Source organism: Sorex araneus, chromosome 1, assembly GCF_027595985.1.
Source record: "Sorex araneus isolate mSorAra2 chromosome 1, mSorAra2.pri, whole genome shotgun sequence".
Taxonomy (NCBI): Eukaryota; Metazoa; Chordata; class Mammalia; order Eulipotyphla; family Soricidae; genus Sorex; species Sorex araneus.
The window spans coordinates 24,893,238-24,920,305 of NC_073302.1; the positions used below are offsets into that span (position 1 = coordinate 24,893,238).

Consider the following 27,068-nt stretch of genomic DNA (forward strand, 5'->3'; position numbering starts at 1 on the left):
ACAACATTCCAAAACCTGTCCCATGACCAGTATACAATTTCCACCACCAATGTCCCCAGTTTCCCTCCCACCAACCATTGCTCCCCACCCTGCCTCTGTTGCAGGCACTATTCTCCATTTCTTTATCCTTCTCCTCCTTCTCTTCCTACTTCAAGAGTTCAAACCCAGGGCCTCACACATGCAGAAGGAAATGTCTCCTGCATCTATGCCTAAGCACCCACCACCATCCTTTTAGACCATTGTGCTGATTTCCTTCCCTCTGGCTTTGGTATCTAGCTCTTAAGTGGGTTCCAGGAGAGTAACTGCAAATATCTGAGCAATAAGCTCTTTGCTGGTTAACTCAAGAGACAAAGAAATCTTATTTTATATAAGATTTTTTTATAGTCATTGTATAGTCATGCCCATTTGAACCAATAACTTACTCTGATGGTCAATTTAGTCAAAACTGAGTCTTGACTCTTCCCCACATGAAATGGCTCATCCCTCCTCCTAGAGTCCTAGAGGTACTTTTCCTCCTAAATTCGATTCCAGTATTCATCAGATTAAAATATTCTTCCCATGTCAATTTGCATAGTGACATACACATGATATATAGTATATACTGACACATACTATACATATTATTGCATATGTTATGTAAAATATATTGACACACATAAATTATACATAAATTGGCAATAGTCTATATCCTTTGCATCCTAAGAAAAATGTGTGGTATATGTGTATCAAATAGGTGTTTATTTCTCACACATATATTTTTGTGTATGTATATGTACACTCCCACACATACACACATGCACACGCATCTGCTTCTTTGCCAGCTTCCTTTATAAGCAAAAGTTTAATCTGAGCAATTCTGAGAACCCTCTAAGAGACACGAGAGTGCGAGAAAAGTAGGGCTAGAGGCTGTGGGGCTGACAGTTGGTCTCTTTCTCACGGGGAAACATTCCTAGATTGCTTGGAGCACCCTCACAGTCTTCATTCACTCTTGTGAATAAATGGCTGGTACCCGTTAGCTATCACTGTATTTTAAAAGAGGCCATAGTCTCAACAGGAATGGATGAAGCTTCCCAGAGTAAGGTTTCAGAAAGAATTTTGCTATGCTCCCCATTTCCCCCCTAGCCATCCCCAGAGAACCATCAGGGGGATTATTTTTCTCCCTACATTTAACAAAACTTGAGCATGTACTGGACTGTTGTGGTGAAGGGTGTTGAGGGGGAACTTGGGTCAAAGGCATTGTGCACTCTCATCCATCTCATACCTCAGGGTAGATAATCCCCAATCCTGGCATCTAGTTCACAACGGGAAATAGGAGGTTTTGTTCTTGTTTAAGCTTGGCTAGTCACTGACCTTAGGAGGGTCATTTACCTTCCTGACCGGAAAGTTCAGAACTTGGTTGAGAACCATAAAGCAAGTAAGTCAGTCTCTTTTGTGCTGTGAGAGCAGGTGATACGAAGTTAATTTTGGGAGCTAACCACAGGTAACTCAAAAGGATCCTACTCATTCAAATTTTCAATGCTATTAATTTCAATTTGGGGGGTTCTGACTGTGATTTTCCGTACCAACTTAGACAAATTGAGAAAACTGGAAAACAGAACCACTATAGCAGCAAACAACTTGATTTGAAGGAGAAAAAGACAGTGACAGAATTCCAACAGGGGCATTTAATGAAGGGAACTGCTTACAGCAGTGCATAGGTTTATGAAGTCATCAGTGTGCTGTATTACAGCCCAATACAAACATCAGAACTCAGAGTGTCAATTCTAGGCTCCTTGGAAAGTTTACATGATATCAAAGTTCTCTACATAGGAAGTCTAAAACTCTGCAAGAGGGTGACAGAGTAGCCCCCTAGAGGAGAGCACTGTTACTGCATGGTGAAACTACCACAGGCAGATGCTAGGCTGGAACCACCTACCTCTGAATGTTATCTTCGAGTTGTTTGACTCTGAACTCATCCTCCTCAGACTGCCGCCTTCTGGCTTCCTCCTCTTCCGCAGTTCCAGAGGGTACGCCCTGCAGGAGCCATTTTTCCCGGAGCAGTTTGGACTGTGGGAATGAGCACACACGATACCATTCAGTTACCCTCCTTCCACCCACAGTGCCCTCCAACCCTCCCACCCTGCTTGAGCACCACATGTCAAAAGTGTTCACTGACTCCAATCACTGCCGTCACCTCCTCACAAGCTATGTTCCCCATTTTGATCCTAACCACCCCCCAGGTGGATTATTTTTCTCCCTACATTTAACAAAACTTGAGCATGTACTGGGAAACAGTAAATTATATGATGAATGCCCATGTAACCTCACCTAGAATTAGCAATTTAAAAACACTGTCACATTAAAAAATTTTTTTCTACTAAAGTATCTAAAAATAAATAACATTAGGACATTCCACCCATAAATATTTTAGTATTTATCCTTTGAAATCAAGGACATTTTTCCTGTGGGAAAAAAATAGCGAAAAGCAGGGAGAAAATTAAGACATTTTCTTTATTATTATAAAGAAGAAGCTACAGTTGCACTATAACGTTTTCTAAGAGTACATAATATATGGTCCATCTTAATAAAAAAAAAACCTATATCCTATTTCTTTTTCTTCCATTTTATTATTTATTTTTAAAAATTTATTATTTTTAATTAATGAATCACCATGAGGGTACAGTTAGAGATTTACATATTTTCATGTCCTATTTCTTCTTATAGCCTCTTTCAGGACTCTCTAAACTAGACTGGAGCCAGAGCTCAGTGAATCACAGCAAGCAGCTTTGCATGTGGAAGCTCCAGGTTCGATCCTCATGGTTCTTCTAACCATCACCAGAAGCAACCAGAGCACATCCAGAAGCAACTTCCAGAAGCACCTCCCAGAAGCAACCCCCCAAGCACTGACCTGGGAGTAGTCCCTGAGCACCACCGGGGATGCATCCCACTGATCTCCACTTTTTATACAGACACACACACACACACACACACACACACACACACACACACACACACACCTCCACAAAAGAATAGAACAGAAACAGAAAATTTCCAAATAGTATCAAAATCATGCATCCCACCTATGTGCCTGCCCCATTATGTCTGATGGAGTGAAATGAAAAATTTTAGTAAGTCATTAAAAGTTGGAAAAGTGAGAAGGGCTCTAGAAAGCAGTTCTAAAGAAAAACTGTGTTTAAAATTCACTAAGGATATGGAAATTACTTGTAACTGCTGGCAAGGGAAATGTAAAAGCACATTTCCTCAATGGAAAGCGAGGTAAAGTAGACCTTGACGCAGATTACTGATTTGGGCTTTTGTTATGTGGCCTAAGGCTGGACCACAGGGCTACAGAGGCTGGACCCAAAAGTGAGTCAGCATTCTCCTGGGCAGATGGGATGTCGAAGGAATGCGCCCCTATGAGAATGAACCGCCCCACAGTCAGCCAGAAGTAGGGGCTGCTGACCAGTTCCTCCCAACACCCACAGGAATAATGAATGACCATAAAGCCAGGGCTGAGTTCGCTTGGCTCCCTGACATCACCTCTACCAGAACCTTCTTTAATCTCCTTTGACACCGTGAGCACAGTGAAAGGGAAAGAAACTCCTCCAAGACAGAGACCCAGGTCACGAGTGGCAGGGAACCTATTAAGTATGATTTATAAACATGACAGAGTGTATATCTCCAACACTGTGGGCACAAAATTCTCCAAGCACCGTATAACTCCTACAGATATACAATTTCATAGACTCATTTGTATGTGTCATTAAGACCACTTATAATGAACCCACGGGAAGGGTTACTAAAAGTTATAATATTTAGCAATAGGGATTTAAAATTCTCTAAAGATATGTAAATTACTTGTAACCTCTGGCAAGGAAAATATAAAAAATATGCTTAATCAAAGCAGTTCTTGTGGTGACAGAAGGACAGGGGTGGAGGGTCCTGGGCACTTCAATGGTGGTGGGTGCAGTAAATTTCTACATCAACAGCATAAACATTAACACAATTATAAGTATGTTACCTATCTATAATAAAAAGTAATTTAAAAGAACTTGATGAAAACACTCACAGTACAATTTGTTTATATAATTTGTTCTCTCCTACTTCGCCTTTCACGCGGCTGAGTTGGATTCCTCCGCCCCTCTCGGAGAGCCCGGCAAGCTACTGAGAGTATTGAGCACGCTCGGCAGAGCCTGGCAAGCTACCCATGCATATTGGATATGCCAATAACAGTAACAATAAGTCTCTCAATGAGAGACGTTACTGGTGCCTGCTCGAACAAATCGATGAGCAACGGGATGACAGTGACAGTGACAGTTCTCTCCTACTAGCAGAATTGTGCTCTACTCTTGTGTGAACACCAAAAGGGGCAACGGCGCTCTATCTCTCCCGCACTATCTCTTCCCCCACCCCGGGGAGGTCAATGACAATGGGCAGGCAAAGAAAGGAATGAGGGCCAGGCTAATTGATCTCAGTTGCAGTTTATTCCATCCCCATTTCCATTCTCTCTGATTCTCCTCCTGCTTCTCCCTCCCATGCTACTTCATTCTCCTTCTCGATCTCTCCTCAATCTCCTTCTGCCTCTCTCATTCTCCTTCTCCTCTGGCCCCAGATCTCGATCCCCCAGCCCACTCTTACAGCCTAGTTAAATCCCCAAGCATGAGGGGTTGGGGCTTACACATAGGTGTGGTCACAATCAATAGGGTTAAAGTTCTTTTCCTCAGGGGATGCTTCTCCTAGGACATATACTTATTCAGCAGGACAACTCTCCCAAGACTGAAATTCCAACTATGGATGTGTTTCTCCTCTCTTTAGTCCAACAAACATATAAGCATTCATAATATTAATACATTTGTATGGACACAGTAAGAGATACATTAAGCTTATAGAATTGCTCTCCTGGGGTCATCTTGATCTCAAACTACAGTGCTCAGGCCAATTAGTCTTTCCTATTACTAGCAGGGTTCTAGTCTCATCATTACTTTTGGATCATTACAGCATTTGCCCATGATCAAGCTCTTAACTTATAGTTAAGAATTGTGGCACTACAATCTGGAAAAAACTGGAGTGCCCAAAAACAGATGACTGGTTAAAGAAACTTTGGTACATCTACACAATGGAATACTATGAAGCTGTTAGAAAAGATGAAGCCATGAAATTTGCATATAAGTGGATCAACATGGAAAGTATCATGTTGAGTGAAATGAGTCAGAAAGAAAGAGACAGACATAGAAAGATTGCACTCATATGTGGAATATAAAGAAGCAGAGAGGTACGAGCTAGCAATGATGCAACTTCTGGCAGAAATTTCTCTGGACTTAGTTACTGAAATACTAAAATACAGAAATCCAAAACCTCGCGGCCACTATTGTGGCCACACAACCTCATATCTCTTCATTCTCAGCAATGGAAAACAAATTATCAAATGCTTCCTTCCCAGCAGGCCCGACTTTGGGGGGGGGAAACTCCAAACAATAATAGTGAGTTCTTTGTTGAAATGTTGAATGTAATCAAAGTAAAGAGAAAGTAAAGTGAAATTTATCAGCTACACAGGCGGGGTGGGGGGCTGGGGGGGTTGGGGGAGGTTTACTGTGGTTCTTGGTGGTGGAATATGTGCACTGGTGAAGAGATGGGTGTTCGAGCATTGTGTAACTGAGACTTAAGCCTGAAAGCTTTGTAACTTTCCACATGGTGATTCAATAAAAAAAAAGAATTGTGGCACTTTGGCCTGGCCCATTTCGATGCCAGGGTAGCTCACAGTTTGCCCTGGGTCCATTCAGTCCCTTGTCGGGACCCTGCTTTTGGGGTGCTAGGAACTAAGGGCAACTGATGCTTAAGTCTAGAAAACAGATGCCTGGGAGGGAATAATATTCGAAGCCAATTAAATCCCAAGTTATAAAAGCATAATATTAACTGTCTTCTAGTGTCTATACAAAAAGGACATTGCTTTAAAGTAAACTATTCAAAAGACATAAAGAGAGGAGAAAGGCAATATTTCACTTACACATATAAAATCATAGATTTCTGAGGAATCTGACCTTACAAGCTAACAGAGTCTGATTAGGGGGAAAAGGTGATAGACCGATTGGATAAGAGAGCATAGAGAGGAGTTTACAGATAAACACAGTGGAATAGAAGTGCCTCAGGAGCACTGTGATAAACCTAAGCTTCCCATGGCAAGGGGAACAGAACATACCAATGTTGTCCTAAAATGTTTAGAGCTACATTCCAATAAACACAGAGGAATGGAGGTACTTCAGGAGCACTGTGATGGGTATTCCCAGATAAACCTAAACTCTGCGGCAAGGGAGAAAGGACAAGCCAATGATATACATACTCTTATCCCAAATTTATGTTGATAAATATTTATAAATGGGTTATGTAAAGAGATGGGTAAGGTTAAATGTGGTCTTTGAGATGAACTCTACCTCCATATTACCAGTGTGGTCTTTAGGCCAGAGGGAAGATTGTTTGGGTCACATTCAACAGTGCTCAGGGCTTACTCCTGGCTCAGTGCACATGGATCACTTTTGGAGGTGCTCAAGGGACCATATGAAGTGCCAGGGATCCAACTTGGGTCAGGCACGTGCAACACAGGTGACTTTCCCACTGTATTATCTCTCTAGCCCACTGATCTCCTCTTTTTATAAAAACACTAGGTGGGGGTTGGAGAGATCATCTAGCAGTAAGGCAATTGTCTTGCACATAACCAACTTAGTTTCTATCCCTGCACCCCATATGGTCGCCGAGCCCCCAAGTCACTAGATGGGTCAGAGACAGGAAGGCACTTCTTCCCTTGTATGTGGCTGACTCCAATTTGATTCCCAGAAACCAGATGATCTCCTGATCACCACCAGGAGTGATCCCTGAGCAGAGTCTGGAGTATGCCTGCACACAGCCTGGTGTGGTCCAAACACTATCTCTCCCTCCTCCACCCCAGCTTCCACCCAAATAAGATCAGGACACAGGAAAACAGAAAAAAGGGCATGCAAAGGTCCGTGAGGAAGATAGTTCCCTACATGTCAAGAACAGGTCTCAGGAGAAAGCAGTCCTGCCCATTCCTTGCTCTGAGAATCAGAACCTCAATAATTGAGAGGAAGTTGCCGTTGCTGAAGTTTTCCTTGTGGGAAATACTTGTTATGGCAGCTCTAGCCAACTACCACCTTCTCCAAAGCTTCATCACACAGGTATTCTTCCCGCTGGAAGTGAGAACAGGTGGCGAAAATCCACTCTTCTTCCTGAACTGACTCTCTTGACAGAAGGGAAAAACAATTCACAACAACTTAAGCACCTGAAAAGTCCTCTGAGAGATTGTACCTGTCTGCCATGAAGGCAAGGTTGGAGGCCGATTTCTAGTAACAATCTACCATTTACTTGCTGTACGATCATGGGCAGGTCACTTAGTTTCACTGAGCCTCAGTTTCTCCATCTGTAAAATGAATAACCGTGCCCTTCTCAATGGATTATTAGGGGGATTAAGTTCTTATTCTACAGGTGCTGGCTCCACACTCAGTGCTAAAAAGGTATTTGCTACTGATGCTCACCCGACTCCTGTGGCCTATCTTCCTTTAACCTGGAAACAGGTAAAATGTCATCTTTGTAGAAGAAGTTGTATCTTCTCCCACCTGCAGGAGCATGGCTCCCTGCTGTTTCCTATGATGAGGAAAATGATCTAGAGCTGTGCTTCTCAATATTTCTCCACCATTACCTCCTTTCAACCTGCTTTGTCCATCCTGTCTTATGACTGGCCTCCTAGTCTCATGCTATAGCCTCCTTGGGAATCTCCTGGGGTCCCACAGGGTGGGCCACTTGACCCCCAGTTAAGAAATGTAGCTCAAGACCACTCTCACTATTTCTTCAAATTAGTTATATGTATATATGTTGTCCCTCCAGCCCAAAGGCAGGAACTGCTTTACTTAACATCTGCACCTGATGGTTGCTTCCAGCTCGACCAGGGAAGAATGAACAATAGAAAATTTAAAATTCTCTATTTTCTTTCACTCTTACTACCCGTGAAGGGGATGTTACACTTTTAGGGCGCTTCCTGTGTTAAAATATTTGAAACTGAGCCGGAGTGATATTACAGCAAATAGGATGTTTGCCTTGCACGTGGCTGACCTGGGTTTGATTGTCGGCATCCCAAATGATTCCCTGAGCACTGGTGGGAGTGATTCCTGAGCACAGAGCCAGGAGTAACCCCTGAACATTGCAAGGTGTCATCTCCCTTCACCAACACACACACACATTCAAAATGAATTTTAAATCGCACTAGTTTAGTCCACAGAAGGTAAAAACATGAGTATGGTCTCAGGGGACAGATATGCCAGGAACCCCAGTCTTGTTTCGTGGGTCTTTCTGAAAAGGCAGCTATGAAGAGTACTGGCTTTCTCTGCCTCCTCAGGGAAGCGCTGAAAGCAGAGCTTCTTCACTCTGAGGAAGTGGTCACTCCTGGAGTGTTTTCTCCATTCTTCTTTATAAGGTTACTCCCACCACTAATACAAGATCTAACCTCTCTCCAGGACTAGTTAGGCTCAGCCATCAACTACTTAATCTTTGACAAAACCAGCCTGGTGACCATGAGTACTATAGGCACAGTGTCCCCTAACTCTGTTCTCTGGATATGGCAATGTTACAAAAAAAGAAAAAAGAAAAATCCTCACATCAGGACCCAGGAAGACAGGAAGAGGGGTCTAAGAGAACAAGGCAGTAGGTTAGTGGGTCTGGTGGCAGGGAGGTCTGTTTCTTTCTTTTATTATTATTATTATTGGGTTGGAGCAATAGCACAGCAGATAGGATGTTTGACTTGCATGCCACCAACCCGGATTCGACTCAAGCCCAGCAAGCTACTGAGAGTATTTCACCCGCATGGCAGAGCCTGGCAAGCTCCCCGTGGGGTATCCAATATGCCAAAAACAGTAACAACAAGTCTCACAATGGAGACATTACTGGTACCCACTCGAGCAAATCAATGAGCAATGGGATGACAGTGATACGGTAATACAGTGATTATTATTATTATTATTATTATTATTATTATTATTATTTACTGTATCACTGTGAGATATAGTTACAAGCTTTCATGTCTGAGTTACAATCTCACAATGATCAAACACCCATCCCTCCACCAGTGCACATTCCCCACCACCAATATCCCCAGTATAGCCCCCTTTCCCACCCTCCCCTGCCTCCATGGCAAACAATATTCCCCATACTCTCTCTCTCCTTTTGGGCATTATGGTGTGCAGTACAGATACTGAGAGGTTATCACGTTTGGTCCTTTATCCAGGTCTGTTCCACAGAGGTATTTTGATATAAACAGCAACGGTAACAAAACAAGAAAACACAGTTGTTTTTTCACCTGTTCCCAAAGTAAGATCGTCAAGGGAAACCACCAATTCAAATATATTTACCTCCGAAGCTTTTGTTAAACTGCTTCCAATCCCTTGAGTCACTCCTAAGGAAAAACGGCATTCATACCTCAGAATCTAACTCACTTACACACACTAATCATACACATTCGTCAGAACAGCAGCTTCCTGACACGGTCTGGTTCTTAATGGCTGCCTGGGGGATTGGAAATGGAGTAGCAGGCAGAGTTGGAAGAAGTAACTGAAAATAAAAAGTTTTCTCTCTCTCTATCTATGCCCCCCCAAACACATATATCAAGACGAAGTATCACATTTATGGGTGCTAAAAGCTGTTCAAACTTAACCTTGGCCAGGTGGATTCAATAAGAAGAGTCCAGCTATGGAAAAAGTAGCTGGAGACCAGGGCAGGGAGCTGCATAGGGGACTCTGGTTCTGGCTCTGCAGGTCTGCCCAGCTGTGAAAGACAAAACTCAGGCACAGCACCGCAACCTTCTCATCCTGCTTCTCCTCCTCCACCCTCAGCTCAGGACAGCCATTTGGGGAGGGTTCAGAGCCTGGCACAAGGGAAGTACCTGAGGGAACCCTTCCCCACACCCCAGCTGTCCCTGAGACGTATCTGGGTACATGTCTCGGGTTAAGTTACTTAGCGAAGAGCACTCACTGAGGAAGGCCTGGCTCTGAGACTGGCAGTCAAACAGTGCCTTCGGCTAGCCTGCTTCTGCCTGAGTTCACCAGAGAGTACTTCGACCCCCTTAACTCTGACACTCAGTGGGCACCACTGCCCTACTCCCTAACATGGAATAACTATTTTCCAGGTTCTCTAACAGCATTTCCTCTATTGATGCTTCCCTCCCATCCCTCACTCATGCCCGAGTCTCTCATAGTACCAATTGTAGCTTGGATTCGTCCAGGCTATAGTCTTTTTTGTTTGTTTTTTTTTTGTTTTTGTTTTTGTTTTTGTTTTTTGCTTTTTGGGTCACGCCTGGCAATGCATAGAGGTTATTCCTGACTCTGCACTCAGGAATTACTCCTGGCGGTGCTCAGGGGAACATATGGGATGCTGAGAATCGAACCCGGGCCAGCCGCTTGCAAGGCAAATGCCCTACCTGCTGTGCTATCGCTCCAGCCCCTCAAAGCTATAGTTCTTGATGACAAATATCTATTAAATGAATGGGGGAAAATGTATGCATGTGGGTTTTTTTTTTTTTTTTTGCTTTTTGGGTCACACCTGGCAATGCACAGGGGTTACTCCTGTTTCTGCACTCAGGAATTACCCCTGGCGGTGCTCAGGGGACCATATGGGAGGCTGGGATTCAAACCCGGGTTGGCCGCGTTCAAGGCAAACACCCTACCCTCTGTGCTGTCGCTCCAGCCCCACATGTGGTATATTTTTAGCAAATATAAAAGCTTATACTTTTAAAAAAGACTTTAGAAATCATTTAATCGAAACTTTTTTTTAAACTCCAGCTTTACTGACAAATAAAATTGCATATCATGAAGGTATACAATGCTTTTAGTCAATTTTTTTATTTTTATATTTTGGCTTGGGGCGATAAGCAGTCATGCTCAGGGCTTACCCTGACTCTGCTTACTCCTGGTGAGCTTGGGGGACCATACGGGGTGCTGGGGATCGAAGTACGGTTGGCTGTGTGTAAAGGAAGTTCCCTATCCAATGTCCTATCTCTCTGGCCTCTAATAAACTTTTTAATCTATAGAGAAGTTAGCACTGTAAGTAGCACTGTTGCACTGTCCTTCCATTGTTCATAGATTTGCTCGAGCAGGCACCAGTAACATCTCCATTGTGAGACTTGTTACTGTTTTTGGTATATCGAATATGCCACGGATAGCTTGCCAGGCTCTGGCATGTGGGTGGGATACTCTCGGTAGCTTGCCAGGCTCTCTGAGAGGGACGGAGGAATTGAACCCGGGTTCGCCGTGTGCAAGGCAAACAGCCCTACCCGCTGTGCTATCGCTCCAGTCCATAGAGAAGGTAGCTGAAATTAAACATCTTTATTTGTTGTTTTTTTTGCCTTTGTTTTTGAGCCACACCCAGTGATACTCTGGGGTTACTCCTGGCTCTGTATTCAAGAATCATTCTGGCAGTGCTCACAGGACCATATAGGATGCTGAGGATCAAGCCCAGGTCAGCTGTGTGCTAAGCAAATGCCCTAACCACTGTACTATCACTCCAGTCCTGATTAAGTTTTTTTTTTTTTTTTTGCTTTTTGGGTCACACCCAGCAATGCACAGAGATTACTCCTGGCTCTGCACTCAGGAATCACCCCTGGCGGTGCTCAGGGGACCATATGGGATGCTGGGAATCGAACCCGGGTCGGCCACGTGCAAGGCAAACACCCTACCCGCTGTGCTATTGCTCCAGCCCCTGATTAAGTATTTTTTAAAAATAATCCAGGTGAACAATGAGCAGTGTCTGTGGTGGTGTGTAGGTGAATGAAGGTGGAAAGTAGGATTAGTCATTCTCTAAACTCTTTTCCTGATTGTTTACAATTTTTATAAAGTAGTAAGAAATATTTTTATTTTCATAGTTCTAGCTTTGGTGTAATACATAATTAGGTTTTCTCACCTTGTGTTTATATAAGTATTTTATCAGTAATTTATTCTTTGGTTTTTCTTTTTGAGTCACACCCAGTGATGCTCAGGGGTCACTCCTGGCTCTGCACTCAGGAATTACCCCTGGCTGTGCTCAGGGGACCATATGGGATGCTGGGAATCGAACCCGGGTCGGCCGCATACAAGGCAAACACCCTACCCGCTCTGCTATCACTCCAGCCCCTGATTTATTCTTATATTTTTATAAATTTTATCTTTTTCTCTAAATCTTTCGTTCACTTATGAGTCATGGCTGTGTTAGTACAGGATGGTTGGAATCTGGCCAAAGGGAATTTTCTAGCAGAAAATGGATTAAACTCAGAATGAAACAATAGCCAGGTCTCTATTCTTATTCACCGCAGTTACCTCTCCAAGCTCCTTCTTTTTTCTCTAGAACACTATCCTCCCTTCCCACTCGCCCCCCAAAAGATCCTTGTTTGGCAATGTGGTTTGACTAAATGCTTCAGTCCACCCAGAAGCAAAAGCAAGACTTCTGATGAAGTGTTAGCTCCTACTCAAGTTCTCGGACAGGCAAGAGCAGTGGGAAAAAAATGAAAAGTAATGTTCCTTTTGACTAAGCACCTGACTGTTTAATATTTTAAATGTTAAACATTTTATACATACTAAAGTCTAAAATAACGACTGAAGATTCACAAGAGTGAGAAATGCTGTCATATCTTTGTAGCAAGGCTCCTTATTCCTTCGGGGGTCGTCAGCATACGACCTTGGCAGGTGACAATAAATATTCTGCAGGGTCACAATTCCTTTTTTTTCCCATTAAGTCTTCTGAAAGGCTGTGGTTTTTAAAGTATAATGATAATTTTCATGGCTTGGGTTAGAAGAAAACTCTAGACAATGTTCCTTGCTTATGAATAAATAATTCAAAGGCAGCTTATGTACTGAAGATTTGGCATGAGCAATTTGATTCTGACAATGCTGACTACTGCGCAAACCTTTATAAATGTGGCAATCCCAAATGTGAAAATCCCACGTGGCCACGAATATTGCATGCCTACTCTGTGCTGGGACCTTAGAGATGCCAATAAACTAGACAAATCTAAGGCAATTCAAAGGAAGAGGTGAAAAGAAATATTAAATTTAGTGTGCCATGGCATAGAAGACAATAGCTGATTTATTTTCTAACTCATATTATCACAAGTCACATAATAAAAACAATAAAAATAAATTATTATTCCCAAGGATAAAAAGTCAAGACAATTTTTCAAAAGAAGAATGGTGATGACTCTTACCTTATGAAATATAATACATTTAAAAGCTAGAAGTATTAAATATGGATGGTATTGGCATAACAATAACAGATTAGTGGAATAAACAGAATCCACAAATGTTGGACTTGAATGTGAGAAATATGTATGTGATAAAGAAAACACATAAATTAGTGAAGAAAAGGATGAATTAACCAACAAGTCATGTTTGAGACAACTCTGTCGTGAACAGTATAGAAAAATAATTTCTACATAGATTCAAAGCACCTAATATAGTTTGTATAAGGAGAATGACATAGGAATCACAAATCAGGGAGTAAAAGAATATTAGGCGTGATTTTCCCTTTTATGTTATTATATATTCCTCATATATATGTTTTGTTTGTTTCACTTTGTGGCCATACCTGGTGATGTCGGGGTTTGCTCCTGGCTCAGTGCTCAAGGGTAATTCCTGGTGGGGCTTGAGTGATGTATCAGTGCTGGGACTTGCACCCAGGATGATCACATACAAAGCAATGGCCATGTGTGTAAAGCAATGGCCCTACCTGCTGTACTATTACTCCATACCCAAGATGTTTTCTCCCTTTATTTATGTGTATTTCTAAATTTTACTTTCAAAATGACATTATATCTTTTGCAGTCAGCCAAAAATAACACAACTATCAAGTTTTGTCATTTGTTCTATTACATATTTCTTAAAAGTATTTATATCACACATATTATATTATTAGTTAGGGCTAAGATTCTTATAAAAGGTATCTGGGTTTAATTTAGGTAGAAATGTAAGCCAGCTAAAGGTTTTCTAATCAGTGGAATATATGTTAGTCCTTCACTGCTATACAGAATTTGCTTATCAATACTATATATGTACATATAGTATACCAACTATATGTACCAATTCTATATATATACGCATATAGATACAGTTGGTTATGTAATATATCAATGATATGTACATATATAGTTGATAAGAAATAATATATGTATATATGATTACACATATAGTTGATATATTGTTGATTACATATACAATTTTCTTTTTTATGTGTCAACTATAAATTCACATTACTCACAGTAATGAAATATTATAATTATCAAGCACACAAGTATCAAAACTACTGTATTTATTTGATTTCACAGCAAATCAGCAAATCTGCCTAAATAATTTATACCTGATTATAGGAAACTGTGTGACTTTAGATTGTTTGATAATAAGAATTTTATCTCAAGTACAAAAGCTAATTCCAATGCTTTTTCACTTACATTGCAATGAGAAAGCCTCCCTGCCAAAGGACATCTGGGAGTTTATAAATATATAATTATACAATTAGTGATATTTCCTGATAGCTTCCACTCCAAGGAATTGCCAACAGTTATGCGGAGCATGTCTTTATGCAGACTAGATTTTTTTACAGTTTGTGAAAATATACTTAGAGTGAAGAGAGAATAGACTTAGATGGAACTAGCATCTGTCTAGACAAATTATTCCAAAGAAAGCATTTCTTTGGGAAAAAAAAACCAGGTCTTGTTAAAAGCAACATAGACTCCTGGGGCTCTACCCTGGTCCCCCATCTATGTTCTTAGGCAGACTAGTTAACTTCACGGGTTTATTTCCATAACTGTTTGGCAGGGAACGTCAGATCTTCTTTGCCTTCATTATCCAGGGGGTGTATCTCATACCCGGGCAGTGCCATACATGAACGCATAACAATCATTGAGAGCAGACAAGAAGCATGGACAAGGCTCTCTGCAGCCAGGAAGAAGCTGCTGGGTCTCCACCAAGAGGCTTACCTCAATGAATTTACTATGATCCAGGAGGAAGGCTGCCAAGCCCAGCATTGACTGATCACAGGGAAGATGACTCACACTAGTTCAGTTCCGTCGACAGTTAACTGATTAAAAGAGGGGCAGATTCCCTTTTGATACCTGAAGTGATCATCTCTGTCAGCATCTTGAATAACTCCATTTGTTTGGAGGATAGGCTCAGAACAAAAAAGGCAGAACTGGGAGGAAATTTCACCTGAGTCACAGGAAAGAAAGCCGATTCTCTCATGACAGCCCCATCTCACCAACGGGCAGAGCTGGAGCCTCGCTCCAAGGCAGTATGTATGCGATAAATGCTTCTGATAAACCCAACCTCTGAATGTTGCTTTCTCATTGTTGGAAACTAGCAATCCACCATCTCCTGCCCACACAAGCCTTCCTTAGAAAATGACAATGTCTTTGGCATCTAATTATATGACATTCACTTCTAGACCTCTATCCCCTAGATAATAAATAGCCAATATCCTTCATCAACTGTGTGAGAATTTCACCAGAATAACCATAAAGTAGTATCTGAGTCCCTTATTTCTAAGGTCTCGAAGAAATTCCATTGCTTCTCTAAGTGATACTAAGTCATTTTACTATTGTTTCTAATGATGGGGTAGTTGGATAGATGGATGGGTGCATGGATGGATGGATGGATAGACAGCAGGTGAAAACAGATAAATCATATGCAAAATGTTAGAAACTTGTGCTGAATATAAGCAGTAAATAAGTTCTTGGTATCATTTTTGTTACCCAGAATAATAAGAAGCATGACAAAAAATATTGATTTTTCTGGCATCTTTATTCTCTTTAAGTGTGTGTGTGGGGGGGGACATATTCTAAACCACATCCAGTGGTCCACAGGGGTTATTCTTGGCTTGTGCTCAGGAGTGAACCCTGGTGGGACCATACGTAGTGGTGGGGTTCAAACCCAGGTCAGCAATATGCAAAACAAATGCCTTACCTGCTGTACTACCTCTCTAGCCTCTTCTCTCTCTTTGGGTTCAGGAATGAAAAAGAAAAGAACCACACTGAGCTTGGATTCATTGACATTTTCATATATTTGGGTCTTTTACCAGGGGCAAATTCACTATCCTCTAAGTTAAAGAGCAAGACCTGTCCAAACTGACCTTGAACAATGCACTCAGTTCCAGAGAGTGTTATTCAGCTCCCCCTTCTCTGAAAGAAGAAGCTACTAACTTTAGCCCTGAATCCTCCCTCAGAATGTGAGGGAAGAACAGCAGCATATGGAAAATGGTGCACGCTCCCACAAAGAAAGGTCCATAAATGGATTTATGTGATGAGCAGCGAGAAGGGACTACATTCTGCGTGTCATGCTGCTTTCCTTCCTAGCACACATCGCTCCGGTTCAGGGGAATGACACACGGATACATATGCTAACCAGATTTAGGTCATGCTGCTATTTGAGACAGGCAGTGAGGCTGCTGCTGCTGCTGCTTTCACGTTTTGAAGAGTCACTGAGCATGATCCCATCTTCCAAAGAAGAAACAAGGAATGCCACCACTGAGGCTCACCTTAGTTTTTAAAATTCCAAATAACCCCACCCTCGCATTACCCTGAAAGTCAGCCCTGCCTTCCCCAGCAGGTTTCTGAGCAGCACAGCTCCATATGTGCGATGTCACAGCCACCTAAGGTGAGCAGGACATGCTCCCCCAAATACCCGGGAGCAGGGAAGGCCAGCGGCAGCTCCTCGCTGCTCCCTGGAATGAGAACACATTATCCCTGAGCCTGCAGAGAGCAGCGTTCTGCAACCAGTTGGAGTCCCAGTGACAGTGACAGAGCTTTCTACAGGGCTGTGATCAATGACGATGCTTAAGCGCGTTATGTTTTAAAGAAAAATAAACATCGTTTCCCCAAGCATGCCCTCTTGCTTGCTTTCAAAATTACTAAAGTACAAATAAGACAGATGAATAACTTGAAGTATGCAGGCTAGGCTTTTTTATAAGAAAATTTTTCATCAGATCACACTGCTTCTTATCTCCCTCTCTCCAGATGAAGAAAGAACATGTTTACATTTTGCACTGAAAAAGAATATGATGCTAAGTGTATCTCGGAGAGCCTCTGGACACACATACACACACATATGCACACAGATACACACACACACACAGCACCAAATCACTAGCGAGACCGATCTGAAACATGGCCTCACCCACCATGTGAAAATTCTCATCCAATTTCTATAAATAACCCTCACCATTCACATGCACACATCGCCACCAAACCGGTCCACATGTACGCTACAATCTCATCATGCCTGCAGGAATTGGAATGCTGTCATAACGCCCTGAATCGGAGAAAAGCCTGAGACAAGCCAAGAGATGGTTTTCTCCTGATTGAATGAAAAAGGGCTAGTTTACTCCGCTGAGCGCCTTCACGAAAGGGCAGACTCTGCCCAGCTCTCTGGAGTGTGATCTGCATGTCTAATAATGGAAGAGGTTCGGGGGGAATCCGCCACTTACCTTGGAATGCTGCAGCAGAAGTATCTGCTCGTCAAGCTCGTGTCGCTTGCCTTCTATTTCAGTCTGCCTCTTTCTTTTTTCCTTGAAAATAAAAAAGAGAGAAGCTGTAAGAGTGGGTGGGTGTGGGCTCCAGGAATTTGAAGGCAGGGAGCAGCAGCCGCGGCTGCCGCTGCAGACATCTGTAGGGACACTTCCCGAGAAGCTGGGCACACACACAGTGTCACCTGCCTTTCTGTGTCTGCGCGTGTTGCAAGCAGCAGCATTCTCCTAGCATGTCTGCTGTGGGCTGTGTGTGTGGGAGAAATCCTCCTCACTCAGCCAAGCTGCAACAGTTTCATCCAGAAGGAAAGGCAGTTTCTACTCTCCCTCTCTCTCCCTCCTCTCTCTCTCTCTCTCTCTCTCTCTCTCTCTCTCTCTCTCTCTCTCTCTCTCTCTCTCTCTCTCTCTCTCTCTCTCTTTCCCTCTCTCTTCCACTCCCCCACCCCATGTCATAGTCATGATCTGTGCGGTGTTAATTTTGGAGACAAAGAATAAGAATGCCTCAACCAAAAAAGACAGATCATCACCAATTGTAAATATAGAATGAAACAATGGGCAATTCCAGAGCTAGGTCTCTTAACCAAAATCATAAATATAAAATAATCCAACATTGTTCCAAATGTCATAGGACAAATCAGCCATCTGACAGACTGCAGGGTGCATACTAGGTTGATGATCTTTGCCTTGGAGGTAGCATTTCCTGTATATGGGGCTTGCTAAGTTCACAGTGAACATGGACTTGGTCTGCCTAGATCCGACTCCCAACTCTATCGTTTGCTACCTGTATGACCTCTGGCAAGGTTTTTCAGCACTCTGGGTCTAAATCACTTCTCATATAAAGAGAACCTAACAATTTTATCAACGATTGGGGCATGGATTGAATGGGCCAATACATATAAAGAGCCTAGAACCAGTCTGGCACACAGTAAATGCACAATAAATGTTCTCTGCTATTATATTTACTGATATATGTTAACTTCTAGGTATTTCCTTGTATTTATAACCTTTCACTGAAGTACACGATTTTCTATACTTCCCAAACGTAGAAAATAAGCGTCATATGAATGTGATTGAAGAACAGAAGACCAAGCCTTATGAAAGCTGACTTGTTGGATGTTTTCTTTCCAAAGTGCACAGGGGTGGTTTACAAGACATTTACACTGGATTAGTTTTGTCTTCTCACACATGCAGGGAGAAACTTGTCAGACAAGACATAATGGCATTTTTCAACACAACACCCAAATTCTGAAGACGACAGTAATTCAGAAGTCTGGCTGCTAGGCTCTGTGTCAACAAAAGTTCTTAAATACTTGTGAGAGCAGAGACTTACTTGTATCACTATTATTCAAGTCAACATAATAATTTGTGTTACCACCAAGGTTTTCTGTGTAATGTACAAACTTTTAAAACACCATAGCCAATAACCCCACGCCACTGGGACATAATAACCGAGTTAGGGACATGATCTTCCTGCCAAAGTGAGGTCTGCAAATGTTTTAAAAACTATTTACAAAAGAACACCAATCATATTACAATCGATTATATAATTGTGATATATAATTGATATTGTTTAATCCAAGAGTATGTATATGTAGATATATATAATGTATATCAGTGGATGGGAAAAGTGAGTCATGGAGAGGGAAGTCCACAGACCCAGCATCTCCAGGGTACCAAAGGAAACCTAAGAATCTCCAGAACCAGCTCACTATGTAGAGATATTCTAGAGTTTCTAAAGAGGATGTTATTTGGTCTTTATTGTTCATTCTCACTACCAAGATATACAAGAGTCTGACATTTAAATCTGGGACTAGATAAAGTATGTCATGAATACTTGGATATAAGGTACCATGACTCAATGCTTCCAGAAACATTAACTGAGTGCCAAATGCTTGCTGTAGACGAGGGTTTGTCTTCCTCTAAATGCTTATGGTGAAAGCTGATGCCTAATGTAGTAGAATTAGAGAGTAGTACTTTTGGGAGATGATGAGGTCATGAAAGATGAACCCTCATGAGTGGGTTTAGGGTCTGTATGAAGGAACCCAGAAGGCTCCCTCACCCTTATGAAGATGACAGCTCTATATGAACCAGGAAACAGATCCCACCAGGTACCAAATCCACCAGTACCCTGATCTTGAACTTCCAGAATTAATGACCTCCAGAATATGGTGAAATATTTTCTGTAGTTTGTAGGTTTATGATCTTTTATCACAGCATCTCAAATAGATTGAAACTGCATTCTAATTACACATATAAGCATTGAGAAACCTTTCCTAGGCTTTACTACTCTGAGTTTTTATTCATATAGAAATTCCTCCCTTTAAAAAAAAGAGAAAGGAATTCCTTACTTGAGGGCTGTTTATCATCATAATGATCAATAACATTCCCCCACCCCCAAATTTTTTTACACATTCTAGGCTTGTGGGACAGACAGCTTGTTATAACTATTCAATGTGGTTACTGTAGTTCAAACCAACCTTAGAACATATATACGTACATATAATTAAGAGTGTAATAAAAATATTTTTAAAGAGTGTTTACATTCTTGTGAACCTTCATTTACAAACACATGTATTGGCCAGGTTTAGTACATGATCAGAATGTGCTTATCTGGGAGATCTTTCATTTAAATTGGTTATTGTAAGGAGGAAGAACTAACTAGTAATTCCTAGCTTAGAGCTGCAGCAATCAGAATGGAAAGAGAAAGATAAGCATAAGAACTAGAATTGCTGAGGCCCAACAACAAAAGTCTCTACCAGGTAAGGAGAGATAGTATCTTATCTGTGTGAGAGTCACACAGACTAGAGGGTGCTTGGGAAGGAAGGAGCAGGGCCAGGAAAACAATTCCCCTGTGGGATATTTTCTTATTTCCTCCAAAGAACATCACAACTGAGTTAAAACTTGAAACCAAAAAGCAGCTAACCTATGTATCCAGGTATCAGCAATGGGATGTGGACATCTGTGTTCTAGTGAAGACCCTGTGCCTGGCCCATCACAAAGGAAACTTTGCCTATTTCTAGTTATTTCAAGACTCCTTTAGTCTTGAACTGGCTATACACATCCCCTACCACCATGATGGAGTTCGGCCCTGAAGTCTTTCCCAGCTCGGCAAGAGGTAAGAGGTGCAATTGGTCTCTGTACAGAACTAGGTAAGTGTCGATGGACAGCAAGCCTGAGTAGGTCACCATGGCATTCCTCTCTCTCTCTTCCTTGCTTGCTTGCTTTGGCTGCTGAGGTCTGAGCTGTGTTCCTCACTGGCACAGCCTGCTGCTTCCCAGACTTCTTCTCCTCTCCCAAGAAAGAGCCAGGGATTCGTAGTTCCTCTTATCACCGCATACATGTAACCTATGTGATTGCCTTTATCCTTGCCAGCAGCTATTCAGCCTACATGCTTATAACTCTCAGAGCTTTATTTTCGATCTAGATCTCTCCTTTTCACTTTAGTCCTCCCGTATCTACTGCCAGCTGTTCATATCTAGTCCCTGGTACTCGGTCCCCACCATCATCATCTCAGCAACACTCATCCCCTAGCAACACATCTGTCCCTTTTCTGTATTATTTCTTATCCTAGTAAATGGAATGCTCAGCTACCCTAGACATTTTATTTTCTTGAAAAAAGCATATTCTAGAAATTTATCTTGTCATTTCCACATCTGCTTAGCCTTTAGCACGGCTTCAAGACTCTCCCTTTTCTCCAGACCTGTACATGCCCTCTATTCTATACTAGTGCTCTACTCCATAGCACTTGATTGTTTTGTTTTGTTTTTGTTTATAGGCCACACCCAACAGTACTCAGGGCTTACTCCTGCTTCTGCTGTCAGAAATTACTCCTGGTAGGCTCGAGGGACCATACGGGATGCCAGGGGTCAAATCTGGGTTGGTCACATGCAAGACAAGCACCCTACCCACTGTACTATCTCTCTGGCCCCTGCACTTAATTGTTAATACCCCATTTCAATCTGCATTACTGCAGCAGTCTCACCATATCCTCCCTATCTTTGAGTCCTGCTTTCTCCAACTCACCCTTTGCATGACTGCCAGATTAGTATTCTAAAATAGAAATCTGACTACCTTCATCTCTTGCCTAAAATTCCAGAATGTTGGGGCCAGAAGGAGCTCAATGGGCAAAGTGCATGCTTTGCCTGGGTTTGATCCCTGGCACCGCACCATCTCCTGAGCACCTCTAACAGTAACTCCTAAAACAGAGCTGGGAGTAACATTCAAGTACCACTAAGTGTGACTTTAAAACAAAAATAAATAAATAAAATGTTTCCCAGAATTCTCCTTTCTGCACACAGTTCAAACAGCAAGTTCCTTGGTCTGGTCAATAAGACCCCTCTCTAATCCACAGCTTCATGCCAAGTTCCCTAAACCACCTTCGAGAACATTAACAAACAATTTGGATTCCTGAACTGCCAGGCTAGGCTGTTTAATGCTTTCCTGACTTTGATGTCACTGCTTCCTTTAACAATAATGACTTTCCTTCACTATTTTACCTGACCAAAACAATAATAAAAGTATTCATGAACATAGCCTAAATACCAACAAAGCTAGAGTGACTATCTGCCTGGTCTTTCTTTTAGAAAATCCACATTGAAAATGGCATTAATAGAATGCCAGTCATGATTATACCTGTATCAAGTCTGCTTATTACACAGGTTATGCCAATCTTACTACATAGTAGTAATTCATTTAACAAGGGGCTAAGCTACCCACAGAGAATCAGTAAGAGACATTTCTTGTGATAGACACATAAATACTAAGAGAGAAAATCTCTCTTTCCACTAAGATGGGATGAAATACATCTGAGTGGCAATTTTCCCAACTCACGCAGAAAGAATTCATCAGTACTGATAGAAGCAGAGCTGAAATCTCAATACAGGACACTTGGGCCATTGGTTGAAGGTCTAAATCTAGTTTTGTGGGGCTGGAGTGGTAGCATAGCGGGTAGGGCATTTGCCTTGTATGCGGCCAATCCGGGTTCGATTCCCAGCAGCCCATATGGTCCTCTGAGCACCGCCAGGAGTAATTCCTGAGTGCAGAGCCAGGAGTAACCCCTACGCATCACCAGATGTGACCCAAAAAGCAAAAACAAAAAAATCTAGTGCATAAAGCCAGCACTTTCCATGTGCTTTCTAAGTCATATGCACTAATAAGTCTCTTTTACTTCCTCCAGTTTGTGTAGTGTTTTTGTCCTTTGAAACTCAGAGCACACAAAAACACAGAAGATGTTTCAGTTCTGTCCTAGTAGAATGAAACTCTCCTTTCTTTCCCTCCTCCTTTCCCAGGCTTTATGCGTTGAGCATCTTACCACTTGATACCCGTGACTGTCTACACATCTCTCTTCTACCAAATTATGACATTGCGGGAAAGGATCTTGGCCAGTGCATCTAAGCCTAGAGGAGTTCGTGGTGCTGACACGTAACAGATGTTTGCTGCGTGTCTCTAAGTCTGATGCTTGTGCTCCTCTGAGAGCATTTCCTTTTATCCGTATTTCCACTCAAATGCACGAAGAAATTGTATTCACTATTTCAACGTCAGTACAACATAGTCTTGAAAACACATTAGTTACTAGTCCATGGAGACAGAAGTGTGTTTCTATGGTAAACAGTTTATGTGGAATAGAACACCATTTCCACACAGACAACAGTTGAAGAAGTCCTAACTTGGGGAAAGAATCATGGAAAGCTCATTCTGAGTCAGGGGATAAGGGAAATTCCAGGGACCGTCCATTCAGCTGACAGTAGCAAACCATTTGGAGGAATGCGTCCCCAGAGACATCCCGGAATGAAGTGATCCAAACCCATTGAGAAGGTTTCCATAGTCCACCACTATTTGAGAGACTAGCAAGGAGCTGCCATTGTTTTTCTATAAATGATACATTTTTGCCAGCAAGTGTTTTCCAGGAAGTACAGCAACATTATAAAGCCGTAAGGCCTTAGCATAGTAAGAAACACCATACAGGAGACAGCACCATTCTGTTCAAAGGTGATGGGTAAGTGTGATGGGAAGAATCAAGTTAAACGTAGGCAAGGAAGCCTGTCTCCACCTTCGCAGATCCTCATTCAGTCTCTTCTCTCCTGTTGCCCAGGCTTTGGGAAACACAAGGTAGCGTGGGGCAGGGATCTCAAAGAGAAGGCAAGAAGCTGAGCAGGACAGGCAGTAAGAATCGGAGGTACAATGTCGCCCTTCTTCCTTGAAGCCTCACTGTCATTTGTCCTGGTACCTCTAGGCCAGGGTGCAGCCGTGGGAAGGAAACAGACCTTCTCAAGACATCGCTACCTTCAAGAGATTCCATAATCCAGATAGCTCAGGTTTTCATCTAATCCCCAGAACCCTTGGTGGCAGATGCCTTTAATAATCTGCATTTTACGAATGAGAAAAGCTTTAGGTAAGGGGAATAAACACATCCAGGGTCAGGACCCAAGAAGTAGCCAAGTAGGGGCTGAAATCCAGGTGGTCTGACTCCATAATTGCTTTCTCAGGAAGAGTCCTGCGTAGCTAACATTTGTCTGACTCTGAGGGACTGCCATGGAAGAAACATATTTCTGCGCCATTTTCATGTGCATATCCCAAAAAACCTTTCCAGAACAAATGAAATGTTGAAATGCAAAACAGTCTGATGTCAAATCCTCCACCCACCCAAACAGAAGGCAGCTGACAAAATCGAAGAGTATTGCCCAATTCCAAACAGAAGTCGCTCGGGGTTGGATTGGAACCTTCCGCAATGCCTGCTGGATTAGCAGCGACATTACTTTCAGGCAGGCATCAAATTTCCAGGGGGACTGAGTGATCTCATATGAGACAAACAAATACCACCCCTCCTCAACACACACACACACACACACACACACACACACACACACACAGAGTCCTCTCCCATTTGGAATTTTCATCTGTAGGGACTGCTTTCTGCAAAGAAGGCAGCAGCTGAGGAAGCTCTCAATTTACCATGTTGGACTCCAGAGTGAAAAAAAATATCAACCCGGGACATCTAGAAATCACAAATGTTGTTCATAACTTTAGCTGATGGGAAGCGTCGGGCCTGGAGGCAGGCACTGGGCTCACAGCCCAGCCCCGGGAAGATGTGTGAGGTGTGTAAGGCACTCCTCTGAGAGAGGCAGGAGAGGTCACTGCATGGACTGAACTGCTTTCTCTGGATCTTTTCAGGTCTCAGTCACAGCCCAGGGGACAGTAGAAAGCTGGGGTGCAACTGAACATAGTTGCGGTCAGCAGGAACAGGAAACAAAAGAGCATGCCCCAAAATGGAAAGAGAACATCGTGTGCTGCATTCTGATAATCCCACAGAGGAATGCAATTTGCAAGAAATTAGCATAATTCCAAAAAAGAGACATATCCACCTTTCTGACTTTGGCTAATTAGGTTTTTCTGTTCCCCTAGATTCTGGTGACTGGTGAGTTTATATCTGTCTCTATTAGAAAGGTTAAAAGACAGAAATACAAATAATCCCAATAAAAACAGCCTTTTAAGATATAAACTAATAAATATGCATGGCAAGAATATTCAAACAATACACAAATAAGTAAAATAAACAACTGAATTTTTCTCCACCTCATGTTCATAAGCTTCATTGTTTAGGTTTTGTATACATGTATCCTACCAGGGCAAAAATATATGGATACACAAACATACCAACTTACTATCCATAAAATGCTCAGGGCTCACTCCTGGCTCTGCATTCAGGAATCACTCCTAAAAGGGCTCAGGAGAACATAAGTGGTGCCAGGGATTGATCCTAGGTCAGCCACATGCACGACAAGTACCCTACCCACTGTATATTGCTCCAGCCCCAAGTAATAAACCCCAAAGTTTATTCTTTACATCAAAGGAATCTCACCATGTGTTTCACTTTACTTTCCTCTTTCTGGTGCAGTTTAAAAAACACCCCAAAAGAGAAAGAGAGAACAAACTGGAATGCCCCGCCACAGAGGCAGGGTGGGGCGGGGGATGGGATATCGGGGAGTGGGAGGGATACTGGGTTCATTGGTGGTGGAGAATGGACACTGGTGGAGGGATGGGCTCTCGAACATTGCATGAGGGAAACACAAGCACGAAAAGGCGAAAAGGTGTGAATCTGTAACTCACTGTGACTCACTACAAAAAAATTAAAAAATTTTAAAAAATTAAATAAAATAAATTATCTCCTCATTCACAGCAATGAAAAACAAATTATCAAGTGCTTCTTTTCCAGCAGGTCCGACTCTGGGGGGGAAACTCCAAACAATAATAGTGAGTTTTTTTGTTTGTATGTAATCAAAGTAAAGAGAAAGTAAAGTGAAATTTACCAACTACACAGGCGGGGTGGGGGACCGGGGGGTGGGGGTGGGTGGGTGGGTGGGAGGTTTACTGGGGTTCTTGGTGGTGGAATACATGCACTGGTGGAGGGATGGGTGTTCGAGCATTATGTAACTGAGACTTAAGCCTGAAAGCTTTGTAACTTTCAACATGGTGATCCAATAAAAAAATAAAAAATAAAAAATAAAAATATATAAATAAATAAATAATAAAATAAAATAAGTAAAATGTGTTTGTCTTTTCCAAGGGATCTCCCACTGTCCTTGGGGGACCAGGGGCCATTCCCAGCAATCCTCAGCTCAGCTGTGTGGACTGGTGCTCAAATGCAAGGGCCTGGTGTGTGACGCTGTGTGGTGCTAGAGGGCATTCCATTACACTCACTGAAGGTTTGGAGGTCATCTGGTGCAGGGGATCAAACTCCGGGCCTCAACACATTAAGTCGGAGTTTCGGCAATCTGAGCTATCCTCCTAGCTCTTTGGGGATCTATTTTAGAAATGCTGTTTTTCTTTTCTATCAGTACATGAATTCTTTGTAATTGTGTTATGTGTAACTGCTGCATGGTGGTTTACAGATACATTTCACCAGCCGGCTGCCAAGAGATTGTTCCGATGGCCTTATTTGTCATTGTAAACAGGGTTGTAATATTATCTTACTCTCAGTGCCTTTTAGATGTACTTTTATGACTGTATTCAGAAGGAAAATTTCTAGCAGTAGAGCTGATAAGTAGAAGGATTTGATATTTGAAACTTTAATAGGACCAAATTGTCCTCTAAAAAGCATTTTCTCTGTTTTAAGTCACATAAATATGAGTAACACGACTCAAACAACTCATCAGATATCTGACAGTTTTCCCCTATTAGCTATATTCTAAGTGGATTGTGGGATTTTTGAAGGAAAAAACAGGGGGTGGGATGGTGGGGACACACCCAGCAATGCTCAGAGGTTACTCCTGGCTCAGGAATCCATTCTAGCATGGGTGGCCATATGGGATGCTTGGGATCGAACTCATGTCAGCCGCATGCAAGGCAAACGCCCTACCCTCTGTGCTATTGCTCCGCCCTCTGAAGGGAAGAAATTATCTGCCACTTAACTAGTAACTGCAAGCTTGTTCTCAAAACAGATCTAGGTATTCTGTTCTTATCACAGACCATAACTCTTGTTTTTTAAGTAGATGTATTTCATGTCACTGTCACTGTCATCCTGTTCTTCATTGATTACTTGAGTGAGCACCAGTAAC

The 27,068-nt window shown here is 42.3% G+C and overlaps 1 protein-coding gene across 5 annotated transcripts in view; it reads right to left on the reverse strand.

The window, feature by feature from the left end:
• Window positions 1-27,068, reverse strand: part of PALM2AKAP2 (PALM2 and AKAP2 fusion) — a 525,161-nt gene that overhangs the window by 291,729 nt on the left and 206,364 nt on the right. For all 5 annotated transcript variants that reach the window (XM_055130289.1, XM_055130281.1, XM_055130274.1 and 2 more), the window contains exons 3-4: window positions 17,476-17,556; window positions 1,916-2,046 (exon numbers count right to left, since the gene is read on the reverse strand). In XM_055130289.1, the coding sequence (XP_054986264.1) occupies window positions 1,916-2,046; window positions 17,476-17,556 (212 nt within the window). The remainder of the gene's footprint in view (window positions 1-1,915; window positions 2,047-17,475; window positions 17,557-27,068) is intronic.